Raw genomic sequence first — 17515 nt, 5'->3', positions numbered from 1 at the left:
TTACAAGAGAAATCTTTCTTACAACATGGACAAATTATAGTCTTTATATCTGGGTTAACAGAGGTAATAACTTTGCAGTTTTCTTGAACATACCCATTTTCAGATTTCTGTACATTACTTTCACCCTGATTAGAATCATTTGCACCCCCAAACTTAATGTTAGAGTATTCTGAATAATTTTTAAGAATAGAAAACTTGTTAAAATGAAAATATGGATGGTAAGAATTAAAATTTGCACAAGAACCAACAACTGATGGGCAAGTATTGGAATTGGTGACAAGCTGAGTAGATGAAACAGAGCCTCAAAAGCCAGTAGGCTGAGAAGTGACTAACGACATAAAAGAAAATTTAGATACAGATATAGTAGCCTTCTGCAAATCTGAATCAGAGCAAATGAACCCTTAAAAACTGGAAAATTCGACATGGAAGTACAAGAATTGAAACTGATACCAAGATGAGATGATGATGAATTGGAATCCGAAGAGCCTGCAGGTTGAGATGATAATACTAAAAAATCCATGTTTTAAAACATCTGAGTAAAGTGGCTTAGGAGGTGGATCCAAAACATTTACACTAGTGCCAAGTGAATATTCAAGAAGTGGAAAATCTGATAAACTCGGAATACAGGGATTAGTATTCAAAACAGAGCTAGTAAAACAATCATGCTTTAAAACATCTGAATAAAGCGGTTTAGAAGAAGAAACATGGCACAAAAAATCTCTAGAATTACAAACCCGAACACTGGAAACTAAAGAACGTTTCACAACATCTGAAAAGAGTGGTTTGGAAACAGAAGCACCAAGATTACTACCCAAATGAGTACTCAGAACAGAAGGAATACTGGTTAATGCTGGGAAACTGCTAAGGGATGTAGAACAAAATGGTGCACTTACCTCTGCAACAGTCAAACTTATCCTGATACAAAGAATGTCTATGCAACAACAATACATATTCTTTGGTCATATCAAGGAAGTTAGAATAGAAGGCGGGAAGGTTCAACTCAAACGATGAGGCTTGGCGGCCATGTTCCTGTTATCGCTGTGACTTGTGCAAGGAAGTCTGTAATTGGAATATTTCTTTTTTCTTTTCTTTTTCAAGCATGTCATCTTGTGTTGTATATGGATGCACAAAAAGATTTTTGAAAAAGATTCCTGGGATTACTTTTCACGCGTAAGTATTGATTTTCTTTTTTTTTTTTATGTAATTTGATAACTATGGTAAAAAAAATATCACAGTGTCATGTTGTTTTTTTTTTCCAGATGTAAAAAAGGGACTTAATAATAATCAAAATATGTTAAATACATTGTAATGTTTCTGTTTATAGCTGGAATCTTTGTTCCTTAACACACAATGATGTATGCTAGGATTTAAACTGTATAATTTGAACGTTTTAGGTAATTCGTTTGATAATTTTCATGAAAAATTAGACACCAATTGTTACTATTTTTATGGTTTTTAAAGGTATTAAATAAAGTAATGCTTTTCTTTATGTATTAATTATTATTCAATTTAAAATTTTTGAACTGTTAAGAATATAATTTGTGCATTTGATTAAGATAAACTAACTTTTCTGTTGTTAAAATATTTTTGCATAAATTTACAAATTTGTGGGCAGTATAGCAATAAAAGTAAGTAAAATATTTACACAACTGAACATGTGTAAAGATGTATCCAAAAATATAGGTATATTTCTCTAATTTAGCTTAATTCAAGGCAATTTCTTTCAGATTCTTAAATATTAAACGCGCATAAACTGAAATCACTGAATTCACATAAATCTGTTTTATTTTATAAATATTTATATTCTTGTTGTTATAAGATTGTTAGTTGTGAAAAGAGTTTAAAACTTCCATTTAAAAAAAATGCAACCTGTGACTATTTCTTTAGAAAATTATCTGCTATTAATTTCAGGTTAGATATATTTTAAATGATTCTTTAAAATTTTACAATACTGTGAATAAATCAGAAATATCACTTCTTAAAGGAAAAACTGGAAAGTACACCCAACAGGTTGCTAATAAAACCTAAACAAATTCTATTTTTAAAGGCTTTAATGTTATGCACATGCATTTAGATTTCGAACTATTTCTTAATGATTTTCTGTACGTAGTAAATTACGGGTATTATCATCTTTATAAGATATCATATATAAAATATGTAAAATTTCATTATAAATTTTACATATATTTAGTGAAAAATACATGCACGGAACAGCTTAAAAACACGTACTTTTCACTGACGTAATGCAATGTTTTGAAGTTACAAACATGGACGCCGCTTGTTCGGTGGAGTTTCATTTCCCAAGGCCCAAGGCGATATTTTCCGGAGTACCTTTGCAACTTAATGCAATTACCTCCACAACTTCGTTAAGGAAAACTGAGGTGATTAAGACAAAGCACTTGCTGAAGGGTAATCAAGGAGACCATTAAGGGTTTACAGGGAAGGAAGTGAATAAGGAGTCCAAACTATGGCGGATAAATTCTTTCTGCTTTCAACCTGTTTTACTAGGTTGAAAGAGAGAGAGGTGATGAATAAAGGCGAATTTCTGAATGCGTTGCATTAATGGAATCGGAAAGATTGGAAGATAATCAGCCGGGAAACATAATTTTCCAGGGCTCGGGAAAGGTATATTAGGTAATACGGAAAACCGCAGTAGTTGCTAATGCCTTGGGGATGGGCTGGGGGGGAGAGATTCTTGCGACTAAAGCTCGGAGCAAGGGATGGTGGAACGAAAAGAAGAGGGGAAAAGGATTCAAGAGGCGAAAAAGTTCTCCTACCGCCCGTGGCGAGGGAAGAATAGGAGCAACTTTTGAAGCGGAAAGAACCGTGAAGAAAGTTAACTTTGAAAAAGACGGAGAAGTTTTAAGATAGTTAAAGGGAAGGAGAGGAGAGGTGGATTAAAAAGGGGAAAGAAATAAAATAAAGACAGGATTAATCTGAATTACCTGAGTGCAGATGATAACTGAAGATGTGCAAGCTTGTACATTTGTATGCAGGTTGCCGGAACAAAGATACATATAAAAAGTGTTTTGAGTAGCATAAGAAGGAATTAAATTTTAAAGAGAATTATTTTAAATTTTAATTATTAAATAGTTTAGGTTAAATGATAAACTAATAAAGAAACGTTAAAGCTATTGTAATTGTGTCTTTTAATTGTCTGGACCGTGTTTTATGAAAAGATGAGGTCTTGGCAAGTGGAGGAGCATGTTACCTATAGCAGCACGGATATAAAACCGAGAAACGAGGCCGAATTAGGTCCGGCGGGCATGTGGAAGTACAGGAATAGTTAAGGGTCGCCGGGTTAGTCCCGTGAAGTGCTTGTAAATTTAAAATTTTAGAAAGAATTCCTAGTCAAGCAGACACCTCCGCTTTGGCTTCCTAGGAAAGATGTTATAAGTTCTATCAAGAACGCTCCTAGGTCGCTTAGCTGAGCTGGGCTCAGCTGGGTCATAAGCAGGAAGTGAGTGCAAGACTGGGTTTTCGATCTGTGTTAATCTATTAAAGAATTTGGCCGAATTTTGCCTGAAAAAGGCGTCAAGGGGAAGAATTTTGAGATCGTTATGAAGCACTTCATTACGGACGAAATAATGAGCATTTGTCAGGATACGAAGCGTGACGCTCTGGAATACTTGGATTTTCTTTAGATGGCTATTGGCAGCAGTTGACCATACGACGGCTGCATAGGTCAGGATTGGAAGGATGGTACTTTTGTACAGTAGGATCTTGCTATTGAGGGAGAGGTTGCTGGTTCTTTTGAGGAGAGACATCAGTTGGGTTCCTGTTGTTCTTGCTTTGGAGATGGCATAATTGATGTGGGTATTCCAGAGCAGCTTCGCATCTAGATATACTCCCAGATACTTGTAGGAGTCCACCCAGGGTACATTTTCTTCAAATAATCTGAGTGGAGAGAGTTGACTATGGACATTCCTCTTTCTCGAAAAGAAAACTGTGGCGGCACTTTTTGCGACATTAATTTTGATTTTCCAGGTAATGAGCCAGGACTCCAAGTCTGTTAAATACAGCTGTAGGTGATTGAGAGTGGCATGTAATGTTGAGTGCTGCGAAATGATGGCTGTGTCGTCTGCATAGAGTGCTAGATCGACACTTGGTGTTTGTGGTATGTCATTTACATACAAGTTGAAGAGCGTAGCGCTAAGAATTCCTCCCTGAGGCACCCCAGCCAGGATAGGGCGAGGAGAAGAGACAGAATATTTAACTTTAACAGAAAAGGTACGATTAGTGAGGTAAGAGTGCATTATGTGCACAAAATTAGCCGAAATTTCAAGTCGCATGAGCTTGAATAAAATTCCGATATGCCAACATCTGTCGAAAGCCTTTGCTACGTCTAAATAAACAATAGCTGTAGGCTTTCCACTGCGAGATCCTGTATGAATGATTTCAACTACCCTCAGTAGCTGGGCCTGAGTTGAGTGTTTAGCACGAAATCCGAATTGCTGAGGAATAATAATATTTCGGTTTCGGCAGAAATCATTCAGGTATCTAAGCAGTATAGCTTCGTAAATTTTACTAAGTGAAGACAGAAGGCTGATCGGCCTATAATTTTGAGGGACCTTTGGGTCCATTCCAGATTTTAGAATAGGAATGACTAATGCATTCTTCCAGCTATGAGGATAATATTTTAGCCTTAGCATTGAATTTATCAAAACTGCTAGGTAAAATATGAATTTTACTGGTAAATTTTTAATCATGCGATTAGAAATCCTATCCAGGCCAGGTGCTTTTGCAGGGGTGAGATTTTTGACAAAAGCTGATATCTCAGTCATTGTTGTGGTGATGGGTTCCTCAGAATTTGTATCTGAGGAGAGAAATTCTTCAACTTGGTGTTGGACTTCATGCGTGTGCTCTGCACAGGAATCGAACATGAGTCCAGTGTTAGGTGAAAATTGTGTTTGAAGGCTGTCTGCTATGCGTTCAGCCTTTTCGGTGTCTGTTAATGCCATCTGGTTGTTGACCGTGCCCATTAGGGGGGGGGGGAATGTCGTGTTTTGGTTTGCGAAGCCGTGCGCTAGCAACCCAGAGGCTATTATCAGAAGTCTTTAAGGACTTAAGATAGTTTGCGTATTTTTCGTCTGTGTATTTCTTAATGTCAGACTTGATCTCATTCTGGATCCTTCGCAGTTGCACTCGAAAGTTTTCCAAACGTGTATTTTGCCAGTCTCTGCGAAGGCGGTTTTTAATTTTGATTTTATCTTTAATGTAATCAGGTAATTTATAATAATTTTGCCTGAATTTGGGTTTGGAAGCAGCTGTAAATGCGCTTCCTAGGGTTTGGTTGAGCCTGTCAATGGCTAAGTCAAACTCCTGATTATCGTGAATTTTGATAGGGGGGAGAATACCATTTTTCAAGACATACCGAAAGTTGTCCCAATTTGTGGAGACTTGCGCCGGTAAATTTTGGTTAATTTTGGATGTTTTAAGGGTGAGGTGAACCGGATAATGGTCAGAGGACAATTCCGGAATCACTTCGATCGAATAATCTACTGGAATATTTTTAAATAAGGCCAAATCAATAATGGAAGGAGCACCTAACCCCCCAGGAGACTGGTAATGGGTAGGTGTGTTTGGCGCAATAATTTGGATACGGGCGTCCTGAGCCCAAATTTTGAGTTTATCGCCATAGTTGTTGGCAGTGACACAATCCCAACTTCTATGACGGGCATTTAAATCTCCTGCGATAATCAGGTTATTTGCAACACCACTTAATTTTCTGAGATCAGGGATAAATACGGGTCCCTGTCTCGGAGGCATATAGCAGGACGCTACTGCTATTGGGGGACAATTTGGAATATGAATTTGTACTATAGTCGCTTCTAAGGCCTCCAGTGGTGGCGTGGGTATCCTAGAATGCTTTAGGGAGCGTTTTACATAAATGCTAGTACCGCCACCAGCACGAACAGTGTCACTGATGCATACCTCTCTGTCATTTCGGTCGCAGAAATAATTCGCGATGTTCGCGCTAAGTCCCTCAACCAGATGTGTCTCCTGAACGAGGAAGAGGTCCATGTGATGCTCATTAATAAAATCCCGGACTTCGTGAATCTTCTTCTTGATTCCATTAGCGTTCCAGTAGGAGATCAGGAGAGAGTCTTCACCAGTTGCACTATTGAATGTGAAGCCTTTAGTTTAGGAGGCCACAGTATGCCTCGTAAATGTAAAATGCTCTCTCAGGCCCCGTGGAGACTCGGAGCCTTGAGAGAGCATTTCTAAAAGCCTCCAGGAGAATTTTATGCTCTATTCCAAATTCAGATGCAATTTGGTATACACTCCTAAGAGTATCCGTGCAACTGCCATCATCTGCAGACTGGGCCGGTGGTGGTGGCGGAAGGAGAGGACTCTTCTTCGGGACTTGCTTCAACGCAGGAGCTTGCTTCGGTTCTTTCGTAGATGATGGTAGTCCGGGATTTTTCCGTCCGGAAACGACATCACTAAAAGAGGGGTCCGTGCTGCTGAGTGGAGCTTTAACCGGAGCCGGTACGAATTTTGATATCCCGTTATCCGATCTAATAGGGAGGGTTTTATTTTTATTTGCCGGGTTTCTGGGGCAGTAAAACCAGTTGGCTGCGTGCCGCCCAAGGCAGTTCGCGCAGGTGTTGGCTTTCTCCGTGTCTTTGGTGCATTGGTACGCGTAGTGCGGGCCGGCGCACCTCAGACAAAGAATCTGTAAGGAAAAGAATGAAAGCTTCCATAGACGCAATGTAAACTTGTTTCGCCTCTGCGCCGCTATATCGAGGAGCCACGGCTGCTATGCAGTGAAACAGCAGTGCAGGGTGAAATTTAAATAGCGCAGTCCGAGGAGATAGTAATTTTTTTTACTTTGAAATTCCTCAAATGTTTTATTTTCATACATTTCAGATAAATTGTGTAGCTGATCTTTTATCTTCTAATCTTTAATCGCCTAGATGTTTCGCATAGAACATCCTAAAATTCAATTGCAAAATAAATGAATAAATAAATAAATTTTATTATTTTTATATTCCTTATTTTACCCCTTAACTCTTCTTTCTGTAAACTCACAGAATTGTTATTCTTTTGATGTAATATCTAGCATTAATTTATAACTAACATCAGAATTAATAGAAAACAAAATTAACTACTGCTGTGATGTTAGATTTCTAACAAATCTGCAATTAATTACATAAATAACGCTATTTTTCTTTTCATATCAAGCATATTATTAAATATTAAAACAAAGAATAACACATTTGAGGTAAAAAAATGATTTTTATTGACATTTCTCAAGTTTTAGAATATACATATGCAAAATAATTTTAAGCATCTTCACAAATACCAAGACATTTTTTAGACAATTATTTGGAATGACCATTATGAAAACAATGAGCAAATTTTGCAGCCAAGAACCAAAAGCATTTCACTTAAATTAACAAATACAAAATTACACTTAAAAGGCCTTTTAAAGAATTTCACATAAATTATTAAAATAAGTGATTTCATTACTTTTTCATAAAATATTCAATACTTCTTACATTTATTAATACAAGATTAAATACTGAACTTGAAAATCAAACCTTCCAGGTGTTATTAAAACCTGGGAAGAAATTTTATAAATAATCCACTGAATCAAATAAATATTGTTGCAGCTCATCCTGATGAAGATTATTTCAAATTATGAAATTAGAAATTGATTTTTTTAAATAGCAATTACAAAAATGACTATTTTCCATCTTCACTATACATATAATAATTCTAAAAATGCTGTAGCTTGGATTTTACATAATTTTAATTTTGCAAAAATCTATTTAATCCCGAATTATTCGACCAATGAGTACATTTAATTCTGTAAGCTTCAAAAAGAAGAAACACATACCATATAATTCATAATAAATTTTTATAACTCCATATTTAAAATTTTATGAGCAAAATTTGCATGATAACTAACTGAAACAAAAAAAATAATTAAAAATAATTACAGGTACCCCTAAATAAATTGAAAACACTGAATTCATTATAATTATCTGACCTCAAAAAATAAATAAATAAATAAAAAAATAAAATAAAAAAATTACCAAGAAATTTTAATTATTTGGAATGACTATTATGAAAACAAAGAGTCAAAAGCATTTCACTTAAATTAACAAATACAAGATTACATTTAAAATGTCTTATAAAAGTTGCACAAAAATGATTAAAATAACTAATTTCATTCTCTTGGTCCATAAAATATTCAATACTTCTCACATTTATTAATATAAGATTAAATACTTAACTTGAAAATCAAACCTATAGGTATTAAGCCGTTTTGTAAATAATCCACTGAATCAAATAAATATTTTTGCAGCTCATCCTGATGAAGATTATTTCAAATTATGAAATTAGAACTTAATTCTTTTAAGTAGCAATTACAAAAAATGCCTACTTTCTACCTTCACTATACATATAATAATTCTAAAAATGCTGTATGCTTGGGCTTGGATTTTACATAATTTTAATTTTGCCAAAAATCTATTTAATAAAGAATTATTTGACCAATGAGTACATTTAATTCTGTAAGCTTAAAAAAGAAGAAAACACATACCATGCAACACATAATGAATTTTTATGAATCCATATTTAAAATTTTACAAGCAAAATTTGCATATAACTAACCAAAACAGAAAAAATAATTAAAAACAATTAAAAGTACCCCTAAATAAATTGAAAACACTGAAATACATTACAATTATCTGACCTCAACTTTAAAGAAGAAAAAAAAAGAGAAATTTTAATTATTTGGAATGACCATTATGAAAAAAGAGCAAAGTTTGCAACCAAAAGCCAAAAGCATTTCACTTAAATTAACAAATACAAGATTACATTTAAAAAGTCTTACATAAGTTGCACATAAATTACTAAAATAACTAATTTCATTCTTTTTGTTCATAAAATATTCAATACTTCTCACATTTATTAATATAAGATTAAATACTTAACTTGAAAATCAAACCTATAGGTATTAAGAAGTTTTGTAAATAATCCACTGAATCAAATAAATATTGCTGCAGCTCATCCTGATGAAGATTGTTTCAAATTATGAAATTAGAAATTAATTCTTTTAAATAGCAATTGCAAGAAATGCCTATTTTCCACCTTCACTATACATATAATAATTCTAAAAATGCTGTATGCTTGGATTTTACATAATTTTAATTTTGCCAAAAATCAACAGTCAATATTTCGACTAATAACCGTCAATTTTGTTGTACAGCATTCTTTGAGCATAACATGACAGGCGATCCAAACCATCAATTTTGTTGCACAGTATTCTTTGAGCATAACATGACAGGTGATCCACTATTATTGACGAGTTATTTCTTAGATAGTGCTATTGTTAAGCGTATTGAAATAATAACAATAAACAATGTAGATACCTGTTTGTTCAAAATTTTGTCGGCACTGCACAGGAATGTAAATATCGCATCTTTGGTGAACAGTAATCGTGATCTTTGAAATGTGACGAACATATTAGTGCAGTTTTATACAAATCAGTTGGTGATTTATTTAACAAGTCTTGACAGGCGATCCAAACCATCAATTTTGTTGCACAGTATTCTTTGAGCATAACATGACAGGTGATCCACTATTATTGATGAGTTATTTCTTAGATGGCACTATTGTTAAGCATATTGAAATAATAACAGTAAACACTGTAGATACCTGTTTGTTCAAATTTTGTCGGCACTGCACAGGGATGTAAATATCGCATCTTTGGTGAACAGTAATCATGATCTTTGGAGTGTGAGGAACATATTAGTGCAGTTTTATACAAATTAGTTGGTGATATATTTAACAAGTCTTGATTACTGCATGCGGGAGCCCATTGTTTTGATCTATAAAAATGAAAACATTAATTTTATATTTTAAATTTCAATAAATCCATTTTCAGTGTTAGTAGAAAAATAGCAAACTAAAAACATTCCTTATACATTAGTTACACAATCTCGAGAAGGGTTATATATTTTTTAAGAACAAACATTAAATTATAATTTAAGGAAAAATTCATGTACATAATATGATTTATTACATTTCTGACATATTTATACTAATTCTCTATTATTTTGATCTATGAAAACAAAAAAAAAAAACAATTTTATTTTCTTTAATTAAAAGAACCTCTTTTCAGTGTTATTAGAAATTTAACCTTGTTAAAAAATTCCTTTTACATTAGTAACAAATTCTGAAACGATTGCATTTCATCTAATTTTATTTTGATGTACGAAAACCAATAATTTTGCAGATATTGTGTTAAATTTTAGTTACCGGTCATAGTATCTAGTTAAACAATTTAGCATTTCTTTGTACAGTTTTGTTAACAATATGACTAAAAAAGGATAAGGCACCAATAAAAAGTACACATTGTTCGTAAAGTGCATCTTTAAAATGTTTCCTTCCTTATTCACACTAATATGTAGTGGTTCCCTAAAGTGTTCGTACACTTATGTTTCAGTGAAATAGTGCTGTGAGAATTTTTTAATATCTATAAATTTATCTTAGCAAAACTCTATAAAAGTATTATAAGAATACAGTAAAACTTTGGGGGGGGGGAATTAATAATTAAAAAGTAACAAAAAAGTTACCTCACAAAAATCTTCGTGTACTTTAAAGAAATCTGCAGACACTATTACGAAATATTGCAGTTAAATTTCTGTCAGTTTTTGTAGGATATCCTGCAGCATTCAAGCTTGTAATACATAAATTACAAAAATTATCCTCTAAAATATTAGAAGAAAAAATTTTTAAAAAATTTGGTTTTATTCAAAATCACTTCGAGATATGAGAAAATATTGGGCTTTATAATCAAATTCAATTCCGGGCTACAGCGCATTTTTTACAAATTCTTAAAGTGTATGAACACTTTTGGGAGCAACTGTATCACAAGCACAGTTATCTTGAATATTTACAGAAGAACACTGAACTATTTGTCCATGATGAGGAACACTTAATGGAAAAAAACAAGCTATTTATTTAAATTATTCCAAATACATGAAATATTTGCTTCTCTATCAAAAATTGAGATATATATATATTATTAATTATCAAAGCTTAGTTTCTTTTAAACTTAGAAATGATTTACCTAATAGGATCCTTAGGAAATTTGAAAAATTTCCTGTCTGGTGTTTTTCGAGATGTCCCACAAACACTACAGCGATACCAGGATTTGGGTTGTTTGCTAAGTAAAAGATAGATTGAGTTAGTCTGTTATTCACTAAACCACATCAAATATTGAGAGAAATCAAAATTATATTTTTATAATAATGAATATAAAATTTTCAAAAATAATCATAAAATACGAAAAATTGCATATAACTATCAATATACTACATTAAAAATAGTCTTCAGTGGCCACTAATATTAACTAAGTTTATAAATTTTCTCAGATAAATTATTTGGTAATTATAGCATAAATTTAAAGCTGAAGCATAATATAATTTATTAATAAAATTAATTTATGCAATCATACATGCCATTAGTTGCCGCATTATTATAAATGACAAATTTATTCCTGATCGCTCGTTTTGTCGTAATATTATTATTAGTTGACTTTAAAGCTTAAAACTCAGTAAAAAAATTTGGAAAGAAATAGCAATATGCCTGCAAAAAATTTAGTATTTGTTTGTCATATGATTAATTATATAAATTGAGATTCATATGCTAAAATGCAAAGTTAATATATTAAGAATGAAAATCTAGCTGCTGTGTGATACAATGAGACAAAATATTTTTGGAGCTTGGGAATCAAAATTAATGTACTATACAAAATCAATTTTTAAAATCTATGATAGGTTTTCGAATTAAAAAAGCAAGCTTACCTCACAGAAAGAGAATCGGGTGAATTCCGGTGATCGTCCTTGCGAAACATCCATCTTATGATCAGCTTAAATAACCAGAGAAAAGAACTGAAAAAAACTTTCAATGAACCTCTTCGAACAACGTGGTAAAAGATTGCTAATATGGCTGACGACATGCCGGTTTCTTGCCTGCTATTTCGCACATGCGCAGAAAGGTACGGAGGGTGGATGGATTGCCCCTTTAAAATAAGCTTCAGGGACATACACAGAGTGTCTCTTCAGTCTGGCGGAGCCACATTTGCTTCGGGAAACCTTTACTTCTTCTCCTTAGAGATTCTTTGCCTCAGACACCGGATTGGCAGTGTGCACACTGCGGAACTGTGGAAGAAGCCTTGGCAGCGCCAACACTGGCTCGGCCCCTTCTTCCCGATGTGTTTTTCGAATTTTATTTCAATCCCGAACATTGAAGTCTCTTCAAAAATATCATAAACATTCAGAGACGGATTTAGCTGGACTAAGAATAATGGCATAGGATAACGGGACCTCTGCCTACGGAGCTGAGTCACACTGATAATAGAATATCCTAATAATTGCAATTCGGACTTAATTTTCTCAGCTTTTGCAGAATTAGGTAAGCCGCGAAGTATAGCCTTTACAGGCCGATCCTGCTTTAAGTTAAATGATTTGTATTCGGCGCCCTGATTATTTAGAATTTGGGCCACCGAACGATAGTCCTCTTCAGACTGCATTTCAATGCGCAAAAACTTGCCTTTCATTCTGCAAATAGCCGTAGGCACAGTTGCTTGGACCAGAGATGTTAGAAACTCAAAATCTTTGGGTTCAACAAAGAAGAAAGGTATTTTCCTTTTAGCTTTGTTAGAGCTTTCAGTAGGGGGGGAGTACCGTCGCCGGCCCAAGGCCCAAGGCGATATTTTCCGGAGTACCTTTGCAACTTAATGCAATTACCTCCACAACTTCGTTAAGAAAACTGAAGTGATTAAGAGTAAGCACTGGCTAAAGGGTAATGAAGGAAACCATTAAGGGTTTACGGGGAAAGAAGTGAATTAGGAGTCCACTCTAAGGACGAAAAAATTCTTTGTTCTTTCAACCTGTTTTACCAGATTGAAAGAGAGAGAGGTGATGAATAAAGGCGAATTCCTGAATGCATTGCATTAATGGAATCGGAAAGATTGAAAGACAATCAGCCGGGAAACTTAATTTTCCAGGGCTTGGGAAAGGTAAATTAGGTAATACGGAAAACCGCAGTAATTGCTAATGCCTTGGGGATGGGCTGGGGGGGGAGAGAGTCTTGCGACTAAAGCTCGGAGCAAGGGATGGTGGAACGAAAAGAAGGGGGGAAAAGGATTCAAGACGCGAAAAAGTTCTCCTACCGCCTGTGGCGAGAGAAGAATAGGAGCAACTTTTGAAGCGGAAAGAACCGTGAAGAAAGTTAACTGTAGAAAAGACGGAGAAGTTTTAAGATAGTTAAAGGGAAGGCAAGCGAGGAAAAGTGGATTAAAAAGGGGAGAAGAAATAAAAATAGAGACAGGATTAATCTGAATTACCTGATTGCAGATGATGACTGAAGATATGCAAGCTTGTACATTTGTGCAGTTTGCTGGAATCAAAAATACATATATAAAAGTGTTTTGAGTAGCATATGGGGGAGTTATGTTTTAAAGATTAGAATATTAATTTAAATTTTAATAATTAAACATTTTAAGTTGAATAATTAAGTTAGATGATAAAATAATAAAGAAACGTTAAAACTATTGCAAATCTGATTCTTAATTGTCTGGACCGTGTTTTATGAAAAGATGAGGTCTTGGCAAGTGGAGGAGCATGTTACCTATAGCAGCACGGATATAAAACCGAGAACGAGGCCGAATTAGGCCCGGCGGGCATGTGGAAATATAGAAATAGTTAAGGGTCGCCGGGTTAGGCCCGTGAAGTGCTTGTTAATTTAAAAAATTTTTAGAGAGAATTCCTAGTCAAGCAGACACCTCCGCTTTGGCTTCCTAGGAAAGATGGCAAAAGTTCTATCAAGAACGCTCCTAGGTCGCTTAGCTGAGCTGGGCTCAGCTGGATCATAAGCAGGAAGTGAATGCAAGACTGGGTTTTCGATCTGTGTTAATCTATTAAAGAATTTGGCCGAATTTTGCCGGAAAAAGGCATCAAAGGGTAGAATTTTGAGATCGTTATGAAGCACTTCATTACGGACGAAATAATGAGCATTTGTCAAAATACGAAGCGTTACGCTCTGGAATACTTGAATTTTCTTCAGGTGGCTATTGGGACCAGTTGACCAGACGACAGCAGCGTACGTCAGGATCGGTAGGATGGTGCTCTTGTATAGAAGGATCTTGTTATTGAGGGAGAGGTTGCTGGTTCTTTTGAGGAGAGACATCAATTGGGTACTTGTAGTTCTAGCTTTTCAGATGGCATAATTGATGTGGGTATTCCAGAGCAGCTTCGCATCTAGATAAACTCCCAGATATTTGTAAGATTCCACCCAGGGTACATTTTCTTCAAATAATCTGAGTGGAGGGAGTTGACTATGGACATTCCTCTTTCTCGAAAAGAAAACTGTGGCGGCACTTTTTGCGACATTAATTTTGATTTTCCAGGTAATGAGCCAGGACTCCAAGTCTGTTAAATACAGCTGTAGGTGATTGAGAGTGGCATGTAATGTTGAGTGCTGTGAAATGATGGCTGTGTCGTCTGCATAGAGTGCTAGATCGACACTTGGTGTTTGTGGTATGTCATTTACATACAAGTTGAAGAGCGTAGCGCTAAGAATTCCTCCCTGAGGCACCCCAGCAAAGATAGGGCGAGCAGAAGAGACAGAATATTTTACTTTGACAGAAAAGGTACGATTAGTGAGGTAAGAGTGCATTATGTGCACAAAATTAGCCGAAATTTCAAGTCGCATGAGCTTGAATAAAATTCCGATATGCCAACATCTGTCGAAAGCCTTTGCTACGTCTAAATAAACAATAGCTGTAGGCTTTCCACTGCGAGAACCTGTATGAATGATTTCAACTACCCTCAGTAGCTGGGCCTGAGTTGAGTGTTTAGCACGAAAGCCGAATTGCTGAGGAATAATAATATTTCGGTTTCGGCAGAAATCATTCAGGTATCTAAGCAGTATAGCTTCGTAAATTTTACTAAGTGAAGACAGAAGGCTGATCGGCCTATAATTTTGAGGGACCATTGGGTCCATTCCAGATTTTAGAATAGGAATGACTAATGCATTCTTCCAGCTATGAGAATAATATTTTAGCCTTAGCATTGAATTTATCAAAACTGCTAGGTAAAATATGAATTTTACTCGTAAATTTTTAATCATGCGATTAGAGATCCTATCCAGGCCAGGTGCTTTTGCAGGGGTGAGATTTTTGACAAAAGCTGAAATCTCAGTCATTGTTGTGCTGATGGGTTCCTCAGTATTTGTATCTGAGGAGAGAAATTCTTCAACTTGGTGTTGGACTTCATGCGTGCGCTCTGCACAGGAATCGAACATGAGTCCAGTGTTAGGTGAAAATTGTGTTTGAAGGCTGTCTGCTATGCGTTCAGCCTTTTCGGTGTCTGTTAATGCCATCCGGTCGTTGACCGTGCCCATTAGGGGGGGAATGTCGTGTTTTGGTTTGCGAAGCCGTGTGCTAGCAACCCAGAGGCTATTATCAGATATCTTTAAGGACTTAAGATAGTTTGCGTATTTTTCGTCTGTGTATTTCTTAATGTCAGACTTGATCTCATTCTGGATCCTTCGCAGTTGCACTCGAAAGTTTTCCAAACGTGTATTTTGCCAGTCTCTGCGAAGGCGGTTTTTAATTTTGATTTTATCTTTAATGTGATCAGGTAATTTATAATAATTTTGCCTGAATTTGGGTTTGGAAGCAGCCGTAAATGCGCTTCCTAGGGTTAGGTTGAGCCTGTCAATGGCAAAATCAACCTCCTGATTATCGTGAATTTTGATAGGGGGGAGAATGCCATTTTCCAAGACATACCGAAAGTTGTCCCAATTTGTGGAGACTTGCGCCGGTAAATTTTGGTTAATTTTGGATGTTTTAAGGGTGAGGTGAACCGGATAATGGTCAGAGGACAATTCCGGAATCACTTCGATCGAATAATCTACTGGAATATTTTTAAATAAGGCCAAATCAATAATGGAAGGAGCACCTAACCCCCCAGGAAACTGGTAATGGGTAGGTGTGTTTGGCGCAATAATTTGGATACGGGCGTCCTGAGCCCAAATTTTGAGTTTATCGCCATAGTTGTTGGCAGTGACACAATCCCAACTTCTATGACGGGCATTTAAATCTCCTGCGATAATCAGGTTATTTGCTACACCACTTAATTTTCTGAGATCAGAGATAAATGCGGGTCCCTGTCTCGGAGGCATATAGCAGGACGCTACTGCTATTGGGGGACAATTTGGAATATGAATTTGTACTATAGTCGCTTCTAAGGCCTCCAGTGGTGGCGTGGGTATCCTAGAATGCTTTAGGGAGCGTTTTACATAAATGCTAGTACCGCCACTAGCACGAACAGTATCACTGATGCATACCTCTCTGTCATTTCGGTAGCAGAAATAATTCGCGATGTTCGCGCTAAGTCCCTCAACCAGATGTGTCTCCTGAACGAGGAAGAGGTCCATGTGATGCTCATTAATAAAATCCCGGACTTCGTGAATCTTCTTGATTCCGTTAGCGTTCCAGTAGGAGATCAGGAGAGAATCTTCACTAGTTGCACAGTTGAACTTGAGGCCTTTAGTTTAAGAGGCCACAGTATGCCTCATAAATATAAAATGCTCTCTCAGGCCCCGTGGAGACATTTCGGAGCCTAGGGAGAGCATTTCTAAAAGCCTCGATGAGGATCTTATGTTCTATACCGAATTCCGAGGCGATTTGGAAGACGCTCCGGAGGGTATCTGTGCAGCTTCCATCATCTACGGTCGGGTCTGGAGCCTGGGCCGGTGGAGTTGGCTGGAGGAGAGGACTGTGCTTCGGCGCTTGCTTCGTCGCAGGTATTTGCTTCGGTTCCTTGGTAGATGATGGTAGTCCGGGATTTTTCCGTCCGGAAACGACATCACTAAAAGAGGGATCCGTGTTGCTAATTGGAGCTTTAACCGGAGCCGGTACAAATTTTGTAATCCCGCTATCCGATCTAATAGGGGGGGGGGTTTGTTTTTATTTGCTGGGTTTCGGGGACAGTGAAACCAGTTGGCTGCGTGCCGCGCAAGGCAGTTCGCGCAGGTGTTGGCTTCCTCCGGGTCTTTGGTGCATTGGTACGCGTAATGCGGGCCGGCGCACCTCAGACACCGGATTGGCAGTGTGCACACTGCGGAACTATGGAAGAAGCCTTGGCAGCGCCAGCACTGGCTCAGTCCCTTCTTCCCAATATGCTTTTCGAACTTAATCTCAATGCCGAACATTGTAGTTTCTTCAAATATGTCATAGACATTTAAAGCAGGATTTAGTTGTACTAGAAATAATGGCATTGGATAGCGGGACCTGTGCCTACGGAGCTGAGTCACACTGATAACAGAGTATCCTAAAAGTTGTAATTCGAACTTAATTTTCTCAGCTTTTGCAGAATTAGGTAAGCCACGAAGTATAGCCTTTACGGGCCGATCCTGTTTCAAGTTAAATGACTTATATTCGGCGCCCTGATTATTTAGAATTTGGGCCACCGAACGATAGTCCTCT

The 17515-nt window shown here is 36.4% G+C and overlaps 1 protein-coding gene across 1 annotated transcript; it reads right to left on the bottom strand.

The window, feature by feature from the left end:
- Nucleotides 1–7222: 7222 nt before the first annotated feature.
- Nucleotides 7223–12101, bottom strand: LOC146993186 (uncharacterized). Its single transcript, XM_085807351.1, has 3 exons — nt 11826–12101; nt 11090–11185; nt 7223–9845 (listed from the first exon to the last, which is right to left on the bottom strand). The coding sequence occupies exons 1-3, from the start codon at nt 12065–12067 to the stop codon at nt 9617–9619; spliced, it is 567 nt and encodes a 188-aa protein (XP_085663477.1). The 5' UTR covers nt 12068–12101; the 3' UTR covers nt 7223–9616.
- Nucleotides 12102–17515: the final 5414 nt, after the last annotated feature.

Source organism: Stegodyphus dumicola, chromosome X1, assembly GCF_044657685.1.
Source record: "Stegodyphus dumicola isolate Sdum_Otavi_A_Nest chromosome X1, ASM4465768v1".
Classification (NCBI taxonomy): domain Eukaryota; kingdom Metazoa; phylum Arthropoda; class Arachnida; order Araneae; family Eresidae; genus Stegodyphus; species Stegodyphus dumicola.
The sequence above is the reverse complement of the archived record's forward strand: the minus strand, read 5'-3'. Positions and strand labels throughout refer to the sequence as shown.

Excerpts from the sequence above, each read along its gene's own strand:
- LOC146993186 (XM_085807351.1), bottom strand. The coding sequence starts at position 12,067 with ATGTCCCTGAAGCTTATTTTAAAGGGGCAATCCATCCACCCTCCGTAC. Across the intron at positions 11,186-11,825 it reads CCCGATTCTCTTTCTGTGAG|CAAACAACCCAAATCCTGGT; the intron begins GTAAGCTTGCTT and ends TCTTTTACTTAG. Across the intron at positions 9,846-11,089 it reads TTTCCTAAGGATCCTATTAG|ATCAAAACAATGGGCTCCCG; the intron begins GTAAATCATTTC and ends TCATTTTTATAG.